A 16,503-nucleotide genomic window follows, 5' to 3' on the forward strand; every position below is an offset into this window, starting at 1 on the left:
AATGTGCTCTGTAACATCCTCAAGAACTATGCAGATGTGAGTTACAATTATAAAAAGGAGCAGCCAAAGAGATATGAAGAAAATCAGCCATCTCAGTCCATGAAGAACAGGGAAGAAGTGAGTTTCAAGGAGGAGGCACGGTCAACATAGTCAGAGGGTGCAAAGAGGTTAGGGGGAAAGGGAACTTTTGCCAGAGTGCCCTATGGGTCACAGATGTAGCTCTAGTGTGAATGTTGGGTCACTATGCTGCGCTCTGATATGGCTGGCCTGATGAGGTCAAAGATGAAGGTCAGAATCTTTCATAAAGAGGGCATGATAGCCTTTCCCACCTCAAACCCTCTGTGAAGAGGATGGAGGAAGTGGGGTCTTAACTGGATGCCAACTCAGAAACAGGCCTCAGAAACAACCTGAGAAGAAGCGCCAGATTCTAATCTCACTCTTTATGAGGAGGGCAGATGTTTCCACACAAACGCTTGAAGTGGTTTACTAAACAAAGGTGGGGATTGAGGACTGGATAGGATCCCTAAAGGCCAACAACAAGCTACATTTTGTAAGCCAAGTTATCTAGAGTCATGGACCTCTGTGTTACAGTCCTTTTCCTATTCCCTAGACTTTGATAAAGTCCTGTCTAGGCATCTAAATGTGTCAGTCTGTTCTCAGATTGTGGGCGATATTTATGGGTACAAGTATTTCAGGAGAACAATTTGTAGTAATATGGGTATATGATCTCCAAAAAGGAGAAAGTGAATCTGGGAGGAAAGAGAGCTGAAACTCTGATGACCAGCCTCCCTTACCCATGTGGACAGTCTTCTGCCTGCACCAACCTTAGATCATCAACATTTAATTTTATTTAAGGAGACGATGGGTTCCCTTACCACAAGGAACCTGACAATAACCAGGAACCAAACTATGTCAGAAAAGTGTGATAAAATAGACACATCTAAAACAGGTTTTAAAGTGTTGCGTCAATGTACACCAACTTTTCAGAAATCTAGTGAACTATATAAAAGTGAGATATGGCTTCCCATTCGTTTCTATTTGCTATACACAAATAAATACAGAGAAGTGCTGGTGGCCTCATTCTTAGAGTTTATATGAATCAAATCACGTTATGCTATGGGCCTGCACCTGTTGAGGCCACTTCTTGGCATGGAGGATGGAGGGTGGAGAATATCCTCCACAGAAGAAGAATGCATTTCTGGGACTTCAAGGGTAGGGCATTCATTGTTAGTAAATTCCTGCCACCTTGTTACTCAGAAAGTGGTTCCTCAAATAGGAAACTGAAACTGACTAGGGATTTTCCACCCCGGAGAACTTTGACCTTGCAAGGTTTTGAGTTTTTTGCTTTTTGGGGTTTTTTTAGATGGAGTTTCACTCTTGTTGCCCAGGCTGGAGTGCAATGGCGCGATCTTGGCTCACTACAACCTCCGCCTATTGGGCTCAAGTGATTCTCCTGCCTTAGCCTCCCAAGTAGCTGGGATTACAGGCATGCACCATCATGCCCAGCTAATTTTGTATTTTTAGTAGAGACGGGGTTTCTCCATGTTGGTCAGGCTGATCTCAAACTCCTGACCTCAGGTGATCTGCCCGCCTCAGCCTCCCAAAGTCCTAGCATTGATTACAGGTGTGAGCCACTGGGCCCGGCCTAAGGTCTAGAGTTTTAATAAGTTTTGGGTCATCTGTGCTGAGGGTAAGACAAGAAGGGCCACTGGAGCAGCCTGGGGGTGGAGAACGGGGGGCAGGGGTGGAGAAAGAAGAGTCGTGGTCTGGGGCCAGTCAAGGACAAAAGACCAGCAGGAAGACTGAAATCTTTTCTGCTTGAAGGGCTAGAATTGAGTTATTTTATCATCACAAAATTATGTTTTGTGCTATTAGTATTTTTATGCTGTTTAAATGTTGTATAATTATTTCTCTTTTTGTTCATTTGGGGTTGTCAACAAACTACAGAAATTCTAAAACTTTAACACATTAAGGTCACCTGGGTTGTTGGTTAAATATGCGCTTCCCACTCACCCCACACTCATTGAACCTGAATCTCTAAAACAGAACTAGGAAGGTGCCTAGTTAACCTGCTCTCCAGGTCATTCAGATGCAGGTGAGACCTACTCCTAAGGATAGTGGAATCTGAAGAAGAAAGAAGCATCCTTAAGGGCCAGATGGATGGTGATGTTGACCTCTGAAATCAAAGTGGGAAGAACCCTCAAGGAAAAGTGACACCCAAAAGGGAAATGGCAAATATCACACCGTTGCCTTCTGAGCGCTCCTTGGTGAAATTAATACTAAGAAAACATGGTATTTTGTTTTCATAAGGGCCATGAGCCAAGCATGGCTCCTTCCTTCCTTCTGTGCATCGTTCTTTTTCTGTTTCATTTTCCTTTTCCTTTTTGGATCCCTGCTGGGGCATTCCAATTGCACGGCCTCGGCCTCAGCCTCCTTGCCTCTCATCTGGCCCAAATGCTTCCCCAAATCCAGCGACATGAAGGCGTAATTAGGAGTTGACTAGATCCCGTTGGGTCACCATCCATCTATAAGATGCCGGTGAAAAAGGCGCCCATTCTGGGAGCTGCAGGTCACGGGCTTCCCATTGCAGACCAGGGAGGCCCTTGAAGCAGCAGATCAACGGTAGGCTCTTGGCCCTTCCTGAATGGGAACAGCAGTGGGGAGGAGGGAAGAAAGCCCCTTAATGGCCTGTGAGGAGGGAGCTTTACCGACTTTCCCTCCAAAGCTCAAATCTCGCAACCCACAATCACTTCAGAATGTCATCCTTGCTCCCAATCTGAGGCCCACCCGAGACTGAGGGAAGAGGCCCCAGCAGGCCCTCGGCAATGAGCCTGTTGCTCGATCGACAGCCCCTCCAACGTGGACGCTGCGAAGGCTCTACGTTGACCTTCAGGCCGTGTGATTTTACGCAGCGCCTCTGCCCCTCTCCCAAGTGACCCCAGGACCCCTGGGAATCTCCAAGACCCACGAAGAAAACCTGTGACTTGTCACGTTTCTTAACCAGCTTCCTTCCCCACATAATAACAGGAAAAGACAGGAAAGGATGATAAGAGGATACACTCCCTTCAACAACAACAATAAACAGTAACAGCACCACAACAGGGAAAGAAAAGGATCGAGGAATCAAGACTCGCTTGCGCGGTTCCGCCGCCACCTCCAGGCCGCGCCGTTAAGCGCCTGGAAACGCAGGGCGCGGGGGAACCGCAGCGCCCTGGGTGCACTCGGAGTTTATTCTGTCGTCCCCGCCCCCGCCCTGGCCACTTGGGCTACAGCAGCCGCCAGAGCCGGGCGGGACCCCCTCCGGTGCGTGCCCCGCCGCCATTTCCCTGGAGGAAGAGCAGAAGTGCCCCCTCCTCACCCCACCCCTTGCGCCCCTCACCGTCCTCCGGGTAGAAGAGCACCAGGAAGCGGGACGGGCTCTCGGGATCCTGGCGGACCTCACACTCGCCGCCTCCCGACCTCTTCGGGCTCTGGAAGTACATCTGCAACTTGATGCTCAAGTTCTTTGGGGGGTCGGGGCCCCAAGGGCCCTCGACCAGCAGCGGGAAGGAGCCAGGCCCCGCCATCCTCAGCTCCGCTCTTCGCGCGACTGCAAGGGCGGCGCCAACTCCCGGCGGCTAACTTTGACTCTTTCGCTTTCGTTTCCCGGAAAACTCCCAGGCCTTGGTTTCTTTTTGCCTTTAGCCTAACACAGCGGACCCAGGAATGGCCAGTCATCCCCCGCCCACCTCCCCACCTACGCATTCGGCCCACAGCCAAGGCCAAAGTAACCCTTTGGGGCGGGCCAGCGGCGCCGCGAGAAGGCGGCCTCCGTCCACCTGTGCCCCGCGGGCTCCCACGCCCCCTCGTAACTCCGGGCCCGTGCCGGCCGCTTGCCCCAACTGCAGATGAATTCAGCAGCTGTGGGGCACCAGACCTTGAGCAAACACAAAGATCAGTTAATTTTTGCCCTCAGCCGACGCTTTACAAAAAAATAAAATGACTCGCAAACTGTGGCCCTTTTAGAATGTTTGCAGCCTATTTGGGGGCATTTTCAGCAATCGATGTGATTATCAGAATTTTAGGTTGCTTTTCCTGTTCTGCCTCTGTTGCTTGATGTGGTAATATTACACGTCTAGAAATGTGCGAGAAACAACTATACTCACAGTTTTTTTGTGTGGAATATTTACTAGGCGCCGTGCACTCACTCACTGAGCCCTCGTCGAGCTCATGGAGCTATGGTGAACACAGGGGGAATAGGTGCTCTGGGAAAGAATATACAGGTGTTCCTGGAACAGTTGACGACAGGCTCCTAGCCCAGCTGTGGCGGCTCAGGGAGGGTTTATGGGGCGGTGACATGTAACCTGATAACCCCAGTGATATCAGCCTTGGAGGGTTGGGAAGTGGGGTTCCACGGTGTGATTCACACGGACAGGATCACTCCGGCTGCTGCGTGGTGGCTAGAGTGGAGGCAGAGAGGTCAGCCAAGTGGCTACCATAGTGTCCCAAGTGAGAGACAAGGGTGGCTGAGACCCGGGTGCTGACAGAGAAGAACTGAGAAAACGAGGATTCTCAAGAGTAAAAGCAGGACTTGCTGAAGGGTGTGAGCCTTGAGAGAAGGCAAAGCTCAAGGACGACTCGATGGTCAGCCAAGGATCGCCGGCGCAAGTGGCTGGATAATAGTGGCAACTGCAAGAGGGGAGGCCAAGTGGTGGGGAAGAGGCTAGGGCTGTGTGTTTCCTTGACCCAAAATAAAGGAGTGTTGCAACTCGAGGGTGGGGGGAGAGGGGATTATCATTCCATGCTACCGATACCTCAGGTCAGAGAAATGTCTGCTGGACTACTGGAGACCGGCAAGCACTGTCTCCTGGTGAGGAGGGAGGAGAGGGCAATGGCAGCTACTCGGGACTGAAAGGGAAGGAAGCAAGTGGAAGCAGCAAGCGTTAACAGGCTCTTTGCAGAGATGTGACTGTGACGGAGAAGGAGCCAGGCAGCAGCTTGTGGGGGGTTACAGGATCGGGCTGAATTTCAGAATGAGGAGAACCAGAGATGGGCCAAAGGGTTTACCTGGCTTTTATTTCGGCTCTGTAATAATGCTCAACAGTATACAGATATTTTCTCCTGCCTCCAGCTTGCTACCTGCAGATGGCGCTCATCATCTGATCCAAACTGCTCTGGACACCCCCCACCCCGTTCCCCTCCTCATCCCAGCGCCCCACAGCTTGCGAAAGAGGGGTGGACCAGCGCCCTCAGCCAAATGTGGTGACTGTTTCTCCCCAGGGCCTTTCCATCTCACCCCAAACCACAACTAAAATCGGCACTCCTCCTCTCCCTCTTTCCCCTGAGTTTGGGGTTCCAGAACTCAGCAGTTTCCCTTTTTCCTCACATCATTATTGTATAAGAAATAATGTCAGGGTCATTTCTGGATTACTTTTGAGGGTTTCTTTAATTATCAACAACGTATCTTACCACTCGAAGTCTGCTTATGACACCTGGACGGACTGGGAAGGAGCTATCAGAGGATCAAGATGGCAAGTCTTGAAAGCCAGGGAAGGAAAGTTCTAGAAGGAGCAAATTGAACAGCATTAGCTCCTGCAGTACTTTACTTTCTGTAAGTTGTTTTCCCCCCGTTCACTTGAAGTTTCCCACAGAATGCTTATCCTCTCACAATTCTGTCTCCTATGGGTATCTGCCTTCTGATCCTTTCTTCCTGGGAAGCACGGTCTTCTCAGGGCCTGAGGTGGGGGTGCCCCTCTGCTGTAGAAGTGGCCGTGTTCATATCGCTGTTCCTTAGTTCTCCTTCCACCTCACAGCCACAGCTCATCCTAATATAACAACACAGGTCTGCATTTTTGGGCTGAACTTCCCTTTCCCTGCTTCATCTAAATTCCTCTTTTGGTTTCTCTACAAACTGCTGCAGCCTAGCAACATGCTCCTTTGAACTACTCTGCAAACTAGCATCAGCCTCCCCGTTTCTCCCACTGAGGTGTAAAGGAGGGAAGGGCTACTTTCCCTTCTGTCCTGAATCAGCGAGTTGTAGGTACCTCATGCCCACCACTCCACCTCATTTTGCTCCTGAAACTCTTGGCCCAGTCACCCCAAAATAAGACATGGCCATAAATGAAGGGAAAAAAAGCACTCCAAGAAGTTTTGTGGTCAGAGGGAGCCCCCTGATGGACACATCACAGTCTTTGGCTTTACTCCTTATGCTCAAGTCCCTTTTGAGAGCTTTATCTTCTTCAAACCTCCATAGGGACAGTCTCCATACCCCTCAATTGGCCAGACAGTAATTCCTAATGGTTCATTTTCCCAAATAGAAGTAATTTTGTTTCACCAGTACTACGGTTGAGTGGGAGGTGAAGGCAGCTTCTCCAGAAGAGTCCAGAGTAGACTTGATCCTTCCATGTTTGTGTAAAGACCTTTCCTCGTTATCCAATTAAGTAACCATTGAATCAAACACACATTTGTATATCTCAAGACAAGCATTCATTCTCAATATAATCTAGATCATATTTTTAAAAAAATAGAAACACAGTATTTTATTATCACACTATACCAGTAATGGCTGTTAAATATTAAGCAACCAGATTTTTGAAGCAAAGTTTCCATAAGTGTTACGTTTATTATAAATTATATTGATATAATGGTTGGATAACACATAATTTACAAATAATAAAATATATAATACTCTATTGTAGTTTCTAAATACCAGCAGAAACTGGACCCCTTTCTGACACCTTACACTAAAATTAACTCCAGATGGATTAAAGACTTAAACATAAGGCCTAACACCATAAAAACCCTAGAAGAAAACCTAGGCAAAACCATTCAGGAAATAGGCATAGGCAAGGACTTCATGACTAAAACACCAAAAGCATTGGCAACAAAAGCCAAAATAGACAAATGGAAGCTAATTAAACTCCAGAGCTTCTGCACAGCAAAAGAAACAATCATTAGAGTGAACCGGCAACCAACAGAATGGAAAAAATTTTTGCAATCTACCCATCTGACAAAGGGCTAATATCCAGAATCTACAAAGAACTAAAACAGATTTACGAGAAAAAAAAAAATCCATTCAAAAGTGGGCAAAGGACATGAACAGACACTTTTCAAAAGAAGACATTCATGAGGCCAACAAATATATGAAAAAATGCTCATCACTGGTCATTAGAGAAATGCAAATCAAAACTACATTGAGATACCATCTCACGCCAGTTAGAATGGTGATCATTAAAAAATCTGGAGACAACAGATGCTGGAGAGGATGTGGAGAAATAGGAACACTTTTACACTGTTGATGGGAGTGTAAATTAGTTCAACCATTGTGGAAGACAGTGTGGCGATTCCTCAAGGACCTAGAAATGGAAATTCCATTTGACCCAGCAATCCCATTACTGGGTATATATCCAAAGGATTACAAATCTTTCTATTATAAAGACACATGCACATGTATGTTTATTGCGGCACTGTTTACAATAGCAAAGACCTGGAACTAACCCAAATACCCATCGAGGATAGACTGGACAAGGAAAATGTGGCACAAATACACCATGGAATACTATGCAGCCATAAAAAAACTATGAGTTCATGTCCTTTGTAGGGACATGGATGAATCTGGAAACCATCATTCTCAGCAAACTGACACAAGAACAGAAAAACAAACACCGGATATTCTCACTCATAGGTGGGTGTTGAACAATGGGAACACATGGACACAGGGAGGGGAGTGTCACACACTGGGGTCTGTTGGGGTGGAATAGGGGAGGGGCAGTGGGGGATAGGGAGATTGGGGAGCGATAACATGGGGAGAAATGCCAGATATAGGTGATGGGGGATGGAGGCAGCAAACCACATTGCTGTGTATGTACCTATGCAACAATCCTGCATGTTTTGCACATGTACCCAAAACCTAAAGTGCAATAATATATATATATATAAAAATCAGTTATGTGCCTGAATTAAAATAAATTAAATCCCTATCCTACATATCAGCTTCTTTCCTAAATCCCATAATGTTAGTAATTTAAAGGCATAGACATAAACATGAAAGAAATTTCAGTATAAATGACTCTCTTTTTATAGTAGGCAATGTAGCTAACTTAAAACAATTTTGAGGGGATACAGCAGGAGATGAGGACAATATTCCAGTTATCTTTTCCTGCTTAACAATCCTCCCCCAAATTTAGTGGTATTATCCCTCGAGATTTTGGGGGTTGACTGGACTAAACTAGACAATTCTTTCTCAAGAATTGAGAAATTTGTAATCAGACTGTGGGTGAGGCATCTCAAAGGATACTTACTCACGCATCTGGTATCCAGCCTAGGATAACTCAAAAAACTGGGGTCTGGAACCCCTGGATCTTCTCTGGCATCTCTATCAATATGTGGGCTCACCACATGGTTTCTCCAGCATGGTGCCTTCAGAGTAGGTGAACTTTCAACTTGGTGGCTCAGCAACTAAGGCATGTTGATAGAGCAAGAGAGAGGCCAAAGCTGTATTACTTTTTATGACTTAGCCCTTAGAAGTTATAGTTTTACTTCTCAAGCAATCTGTTGATTAGAAGTGAGTCACAGCCTGAACAACATAGCTAGACCCTGCCTAACAACAAAAAACATTTTTTTAATTAACTGAGTGTGATGATGCGCACCTGGAGTCCTAGCTACTTAAGAGACTGAGGCAGGAGGATCACCTGCGCCCAGGAGTTCAAGGCTGCAGTGAGCTATGATCCCACCACTGCACTCCAGAGAAAGACCCCATCTCTAAAAAAAGTGAACTTCCTACTGCTTCTCTTTAAGCCACTCATATAAACTCAAAATTCCTCACTTTATTATACTAAATAATTTAACTTTCTCTAAGTATCTTGCATACACATCTAGCTACCTAGCCCAGGTTTGACTACAAACTTTTCCTATAAAGAGCCAGAGAGTAAATAGTTTAGGTTATATAGGCCATGTGGTCTCTGTTGCAACTACTCAATTCTGCCATCCTAAACCAGAAGCAGCTGTTAGGGAAATATAATTAAAACCAAGTCTCCTGCTGACCCAGAAAACCTCTCCACAAAGCAGAAGAAAAAGAAAATAATTTTATTATTGAATAAGCATTAAACCTGTGATGCTTATCACAGGCAATCCACTGAAAAGATTTCAAAGACAGAAAGAAATCTCACCTTTATACATAGTCCAGTAGATACACCCCATTATACACATGTTCTCAATTGATAACTAGTCCTCAGGTAAAAAGAGGACTTGACAACACCATTTGTCACACATAGGTCATCCTAAACCACCTGGTAACTGGAACGGCCACCGGTGTTAGCTAATTGTCTTTATCCAAAGAAATAATAAAATTTCTCGTATCTCTATGACAAGTAAGTAGTTACGATTTGGAGCCAGATGCCAGCTGAAGTCAGGCTCCTGTCCTCCCATGGAAACTGGGAGATGGGGCACCATCTTCCTTGATGATTACATTTCAAAGAGATGGCTCCCAGGTTTTTGAGAAAACATTCCTGTGTTGTAAAACTGGCAAGAGGCTTTTAACAAAGTCTTCAAAAAATGTTTTTATACATCTCAAAATGGCAGAAAGAGAATTAACAATTACAGATTTTCAAAACTAAAAATGGGAGAATTTCCTTTCCTCTTGTGCACCTGAATTAGATTTTAAATTTTTGACTCATATTCACCCATATGCAGCCATAGCATGTACATAAACAAGTGCGTATAGCTATGTTTCAGTACAACTGTGTTATGGACACAGAAATTGAATTTCTTTTTTTTTTTTGTTTTGAGACAGAGTCTTGCTCTATCACCCAGGCTAAAGTGCAGTGGCGCGATCTCTGCTCACTACAAACTCCACCTCCCAGGTTCAGACAATTCTCCTGCCTCAGCCTCCCAAATAGCGGGGACCACAGGCTCATGCCACCACACCTGGCCAATTTTTGTACTTTTAGTACAGATGGGGTTTTGCCATGTTGGCCAGGCTGATCTCATATTACTGAACTCAGGTGATCTGCCCGCCTCAGCCTCCCAAAGTGCTGGGATTGCATGAACCACCACGCCCGGCCCGGCCCGGCCTTTTATCTTTCAATCAAAATATAGATTCAACAAAATTCCTATAACTAGATAGAAACACTGTCATCTGTCCATCTGTGCAGCTTAGGAAGGCAGCAAAAAACTATCTTTATAAGCCAATTCAGTGCCCTGCAAAGACAATCTCATCATAGCAATATTAAAGTTTTTTAAAAATCTAATGTTTTTAACAACTTGACAGAATAATACACTATGAGTCTGTTGATCTTAACCCAGCTGGAAACATTTCCTTGACCTGACCTTTCCTCACTTTGCTTATGTATATTCATGGTTCTGTTATAGTCATAATGGGTATATATGTTCAATTTGGTATTCTTCCTTTTATGTAACATGATTTATCCAAATACCTTCTGTTTCCTATAGCATGTTTATATTCATCATTTTTAGTATATCACTAGAGTATATCATTTTGATATGCCATAGTTAGCTTCTTTCTATGTATCTGTATTGTTGGGCTCTTAGCTTTATTCCAATGTTTTACTATCATAAAACAAATATTATATATACATATACTTTTTATTAAACATTATTTCCTCAGGATAAATTATATTACTTGGTCAGGGGTTAGGCATATTTATGATTCTTTCAATAAAATACCATTTTGCCTTTCAGGAAGACTGAATCAATTTTCACTGCTATCATTAATGCATGAGCATATCTGCCTCCCGAAGCCTTGCAGGCTTTGGCTTTTATAACTTTTTAAAAGTTTTTCTAATTTTTTTTTAAGGCACAAAATGAAACTTCACAGTAGGTTTAATTTGCAGTTATTTTACCAACAAGGTTGACTGAATCGTTTTAAAATTATGATTTACTGACAGTGTTTCTTCTTGTATGAACTGTTTTTTAACCATTTGTTTAATAGACACTTGGTATTGTCACCTATTTATAGGCACTCCTCATACTTTTTAGTTATTGAACTTTTGTCTTTATGTGTAAACGTTTTCTCCAGTCTTCTGAATTTTTAAATTTCAGCTTTATTGGTATTCATTCCATCAAAGATAAAACTATCTAAGTAATGGACCTATCTTTTTTTCATTTGTATTCCAACAACAATCAGAAAGTGATTTCCCCTAGTGCTAGTCTTTTATATGTGTGTATTTATTTTAATATATGTTTGTAAAAATATGTGTAAATCATGTTTTTAAAATAATATGTAAAAAAATTACATATTATAAAACATTATTACACATATTTTTTACATGTTTTATTTAAAAAATTATATGTATAAAAACACATATTTTAATATATATGTGTTTTTATTTTAAAAGTAACTCCCAATTTACCTGGAATTTTTTTTTTTTTTTTTTTTTTTTTGCTGATTGTGGTGGAAAGTGTGGGTCTTTTTAATATTCTCATCATGGACATTTCTGTCTTCCAAGGGTTTCAAATTGATTACCAGTAATATTTAATGTCTGCTAGGACAAAATGACTCTTTTTGAATCTGAAATACCCTTTGATGTTCTTGCCCATTTATTTTTTCCATATACAATAAAAATTATATTAATTTTATAAAGCATCTTGTTTCTAATTGGTGGCTGGCCACCTGAATCCTCTATGCACTATGATGAGTTGAGGTTGAGTTGCATCCTTGGTAAGGCTCAATATACATCAGTTTTACTTCTGCTTCTTCAGGATATTCAGCAGAAATCCTGCTGTATTCTCCATGCTCTTCCACATGGTAGGTCCTGAATTCTAATCTTTTTCTTCACAAGACTGCTGAAAGCTCTGTTCTGCTTCAGAGGTTTTCTACTTCTGTGTTTAGACGCCAGCTTCGTGCATCCCTGGAATTTAATAGATGTCCTGTGGAGACCTTCCAAGTCTCCTCCCATACCCCGGCTGGACTCTGGCTCCCAGCAGTGGTCTTCCATGAGTGCAAGGCCTGGGGTTATCAGTCTCCCGCCCAAGCACAGAATCAGCAAATGACCCCTGGGTGCAGTGGCTGCAGAACTCAGCTCTCCCTAGCTGTGCTTCTCTCTCTGGAGTTTCAGTTCCTTCAGTTCTTGCTAACTAAGAAGCCCTTTTCTGTCTTAAAATAGATGCCTTCTCTATTTTGTTCTAATTTTCTGTTTATTTTAGGTGGGAACACACTTTGTTACTAGCTAATTCATCTCACTTGGAAACATAGGTTTATTTCACCTTAAACATTTTCTCCTACTTTCTTTTTTTTTTTTTTTTTTTTTTTTTTTTTTTTTTTTGAGGCGGAGTTTCGCTCTTGTTACCCAGGCTGGAGTGCAATGGCGCGATCACGGCTCACCGCAACCTCCGCCTCCTGGGTTCAGGCAATTCTCCTGCCTCAGCCTCCTGAGTAGCTGGGATTACAGGCACACGCCACCGTGCCCAGCTAATTTTTTTGTATACTTTCTTATATTTTAAAAGCAAAAAGTCTTATTTCTGTTTGACATATTTCTCAGGAAAGCCTATCCTGACTTCTCAGACTCAGTTAAGTAGTACATTTTATAGCACTCTCTACCTCTTTTTAGATGTTTATTGAAATTTTAGTTATTTAATTCTGTAATTTCTTTTTTTTTCTTTTTTTTTTTTTTTTTTGAGACGGAGTTTCACTCGTTACCCAGGCTGGAGTGCAGTGGTGCGATCTCGGCTCACTGCAACCTCCACCTCCCAGGTTCAAGCAATTCTTCTGTTTCAGCCTCCCGAGTAGCTGGGATTACAGGCACCCACCTCCACACCCAAGAATTTTTTGTAATTTTCATAGAGATGGGGTTTCATCATGTTGACCAGGCTGGTCTCAAACTTCTGACCTCAGGTGATCCACCCACCTCAGATTCCCAAAGTGCTGAGTTTACAGCCGTGAGCCAATGCATCTGGCTTGTAATTTATTTATTTTTAGAGATGGTGTCTCACTCTGTTGCCCAGGCTGGATTGGAGTGGTGCAATCACTGCTCACTGCAGCCTTGCTTGACCTCCTGAGCTCAAGCAATCCTCCCACCTCAGCCTCCTAAGTAGCTGGGACTACAGGCATGCGCCACCATGCTCAGGCAATTTTTGTATTTTTTTTAAAAGACGGAGTTCTGCCATGTTGCCCAGGCTGGTCTCAAACTCCTGGGCTCAAGTGACCCTCCTGCCCCTGTAATACCAAAGAAGTGCTGGGATTGCAGGTGTGAACCACTACACCCAGCCTGTATTATTTATTTAATGTCTCTCTCCAGTGCTAGTTTATGTGCACTTTAAAGGCAGGAATTTTATCTGTCTTGTGCTGCTATATTCCTAGTGCCTAATATATAGTCAATTATAGCGATAAGAGTCTAATGAATGAATATTATTTGTTGAATGAATTAATGATATTCACATCATTTAAAAATATAACTGTTCCTTTTAATTTCTTCATTTTTGAATTGTCTATTTGATTTTATTGCCTTGCATTATTTGTTTCCTTTTATAGGTTTAAACTTTTTATTATTTCTGTTGCTTTATATGTTTAGTAATTATTAAAGATACAATTTCCTGCTTTTGACTTAAAAATATACTTGCATTTGGCTGGGCGCAGTGGCTCATGGCTGTAATCCTAGCACTTTGGGAGGCTGAGGCAGGCAGATCATGAGGTCAAGAGATCAAGACCATCCTGGCCAACATGGTGAAACCCTGCCTCTACTAAAACTATGAAAAAGTTAACTTGGTGTGGTGGTGCATGCTTGTAATCCAAGCTACTCAGGAGGCTGAGGCAGGAGAATCACTGGAACTGGAAGGCAGAGCTTGCAGTGAACTGAGATCGCACCACTGCACTACAGTGAGACTCCATCTCAAAATATATATATAGAGAGAGAGAGAGATAGATATATATGCTTGCATTTGATTTCTATACTTTGTTCAATTTTTACATTTTGATCCTGTCTTTCTCTCACTGTATCTTTCTTTTTTAAAAAAAATTTAGAGTCCAGGAGTTTGAGACCTACCTGGGCAAAATGGCAAGACCCTCATCTCCACAAAAAATTTAAAAATTAGCAGACATGGTGGCATGAAAGTGTAGTCCCAGCTACTAGGGAGGCCGAGGCAGGAGGATTTCTTGAGCCCAGGAATTTGAGGTGTCAGTGAGCAATGATAGTGCCACTGCACTCCAGTCTGGGTGACAAAGTCCCAGTCTCTTAAAAAAAAAAAAAAAAGTTGATGCAAACTGTAAACAGCAAATCAGTTGGTTACATGTGACAGGGCAGTCCCTCTCCCAACCTTTGCAGTCAAAGTGGGGCAAACTCAGGAATTGCAATGAATGATTGGTTATCTTGATGGTTAATTTTGTATGTCACCTTAGCTGGGGTGTGGTGGCCAGATATTTGATCAAACATTATTTTGGTTATTCTTATGAGGGTGTTTTAGATGAGATTAACATTTAAATTGGAGGACTTTGAGTAAAAAGATTGTTCTCCATAACGTGGGTGGGCCTCATCCAATCAGCGGAAGGCCTTAATAAAACAAAGACTGACCTCCTCCAAGCAATAAGAAATTCTGCCAGCAGGCTGTTTTTGGATCTCTCTTTCTGATGCTGGACCACTTGGCCTGGTCCTCTAAGTTTACATTTTGTTTTCTATTTTCCATTTCATTGCCTTTTAATGCCCTGAGATTTCCTCAACTTTATCTTCCAATGCTTTTTTTTTTTTTTCATTTCTGTTATTACATTTAAGACCTCTTGCTTGTTTCCTAAATGTTCCCTTTTTATGGCATTTTCTTTCTGATTATAGTTGTTTTTTTTTTTAAGCTTTACGTTCTGAGTTAGAGATTTTTCTACAATGTCTATTAAACCTTGGTTTTCTGTTTCACAAGAGTTTTAAAAAACTAGTAAAAGCTCTGAGCTAGTGAGTGGGGCTTATCAACTTTGAGTTTTACTCTACAGGACTTGGTGGCCTGTGTATTGATGAATCTCTAACATCAGTCTCATTAGGTAACATTTCTATTTGTATAGAAATTTTCAATCTCTTGCTTGGTGAGTAAAATTCTGGCTGCTGCTGTTCTGGCAGCCAAATAGTGGAAGGCAGTTGGGGAGGGCTGTTATTTCAGGATTAAGCATTTAGTATGCTTTTGGCTTCTAATTCCCCTATTTCTGGTACAGTACCCAATGCCTTGTCTGTGCCTGATATCCTGCTCAGAGATCCTTCATTTTTTTTTTATAGGGAATAGCCTCCAGATTTCTCCTGGAGTAGGAGAAAGGCAGTTATTCTGGGCATAGAAGTGGCAGAGAGATCTAGGGATGTTAACTGTTTCTTAAATGGCTGTCATCCTATCTTTCTTATTTTAGCACCTGCCATGCTTTGCTGCTTCACTCTTAGCTCCAGAGACACTCCCATTCTCAGTTCCTGAGACTTTGAAAGGTAAATTGGGTAGTTTCTCAGCTTTCCCTCCACTTGCCAGCTTAGAGTTGAGCTGTTGTAAGTCTACAGTCATTACCATAGATCCATCTGCCCCTAGCTTCTAATATGTTTTAGCTATATCTCCTTTTCTGTGTCCCTGTTCTGAAGGGTGTGTGTCCTTTAAAATCCTATTAATGTGGTTTTCCTAGGTTAGAGAAAGCAATATTAGATGCATATGTTCAGTCAGACATCTTAACCCTGAACCTCAATTTTTTTAAATGTTAATGTGATCAGATGTATTTATTGTTGCCTCTATGGTTTGCCCTAGTCATGACTTCCGTTCCAGACTTTTAATTTAAAATAATAGTATGTTTTTTTTCATTATCATTTGGTATTATCTTTAACCCTGGAAGTTATTATTTCAATTTATTTTTTATTTATTTTGAGATGGAGTCTTGCTCTGTAGCCCAGGCTGGAGTGCAGTGGTGTGATCTTGGCTCACTGCAACCTCTGTCTCCAGGGTTCAAGTGATTCTCCTGCCTTAGCCTCCCGAGTAGCTGGGACTATAGGCATGCACCACCACGCTCGGCTAATTTTTGTATTTTTAGTAGAGACGGGGTTTCACCATGTTGACCAGGCTGGTCTCGAACTCCTGACCTCAAGTGATCCTTCCGCCTCGACCTCCCACAGTGCTGGGATTACAGGCATGAGCCACTGCCCCTGGCCTATTATTTCAATTTAAATATGAGGAATTGAGGCTCTTAGTGTAAGTGACTTACCCAAGTTTACCCGGTTAGCACATTATGTTAGTTCTAAAGTCAGGACTGATCCCTCCAAGTTTATTAATGCTAGGCCAGGACTACATGGTGCTAACTCTTGATATTCTAAAATAAATTTTCTTTCTTTCTCTTTTTTTGATTTCTAATTTTTTTTGCACTTAACCTCTTGAATTTTTACTCTCTTAGGGACTGAATTGTGTTACCCTAACAGAGTAAAATTAGAGTAACTCTGTGAATTTAGTTGCAAGATTCCCTTCCTATGTTTACTAACATGGTGAAGACCAAAGCAAGGATATGTAATAATTTAATCAATTAAGCTTGTAAAGTGTATGTGCTATAAAGCATGTTTACTAAAAGAAACC

At 42.6% G+C, this 16,503-nt stretch overlaps 2 protein-coding genes across 3 annotated transcripts in view; both read right to left on the reverse strand.

The window, feature by feature from the left end:
* The window catches only part of PARP14 (poly(ADP-ribose) polymerase family member 14), a 60,273-nt gene extending 56,661 nt beyond the window's left edge, over positions 1–3,612 (reverse strand). Inside the window, exon 1 of one of the 2 annotated variants that reach the window (XM_012476219.2) lies at positions 3,380–3,612. In XM_012476219.2, the coding sequence (XP_012331642.2) occupies positions 3,380–3,566 (187 nt within the window). In that variant the 5' untranslated portion in view covers positions 3,567–3,612. The remainder of the gene's footprint in view (positions 1–3,379) is intronic. The other variant, XM_012476220.2, reaches the window with a different exon arrangement.
* A 1,630-nt stretch (positions 3,613–5,242) lies between these two features.
* PARP15 (poly(ADP-ribose) polymerase family member 15) overlaps positions 5,243–16,503 on the reverse strand; it is a 53,424-nt gene continuing 42,163 nt past the window's right edge. Inside the window, exons 13-14 of the transcript XR_010338547.1 lie at positions 8,280–8,436; positions 5,243–7,334 (exon numbers count right to left, since the gene is read on the reverse strand). The gene's annotated coding sequence lies outside the window, so the exon portion shown is untranslated. The remainder of the gene's footprint in view (positions 7,335–8,279; positions 8,437–16,503) is intronic.

The sequence above is a fragment of the Aotus nancymaae genome, unplaced genomic scaffold, assembly GCF_030222135.1.
Source record: "Aotus nancymaae isolate 86718 unplaced genomic scaffold, 86718_ANA_hifiasm-v0.15.2.pri h1tg000062l, whole genome shotgun sequence".
NCBI classification, from domain to species: domain Eukaryota; kingdom Metazoa; phylum Chordata; class Mammalia; order Primates; family Aotidae; genus Aotus; species Aotus nancymaae.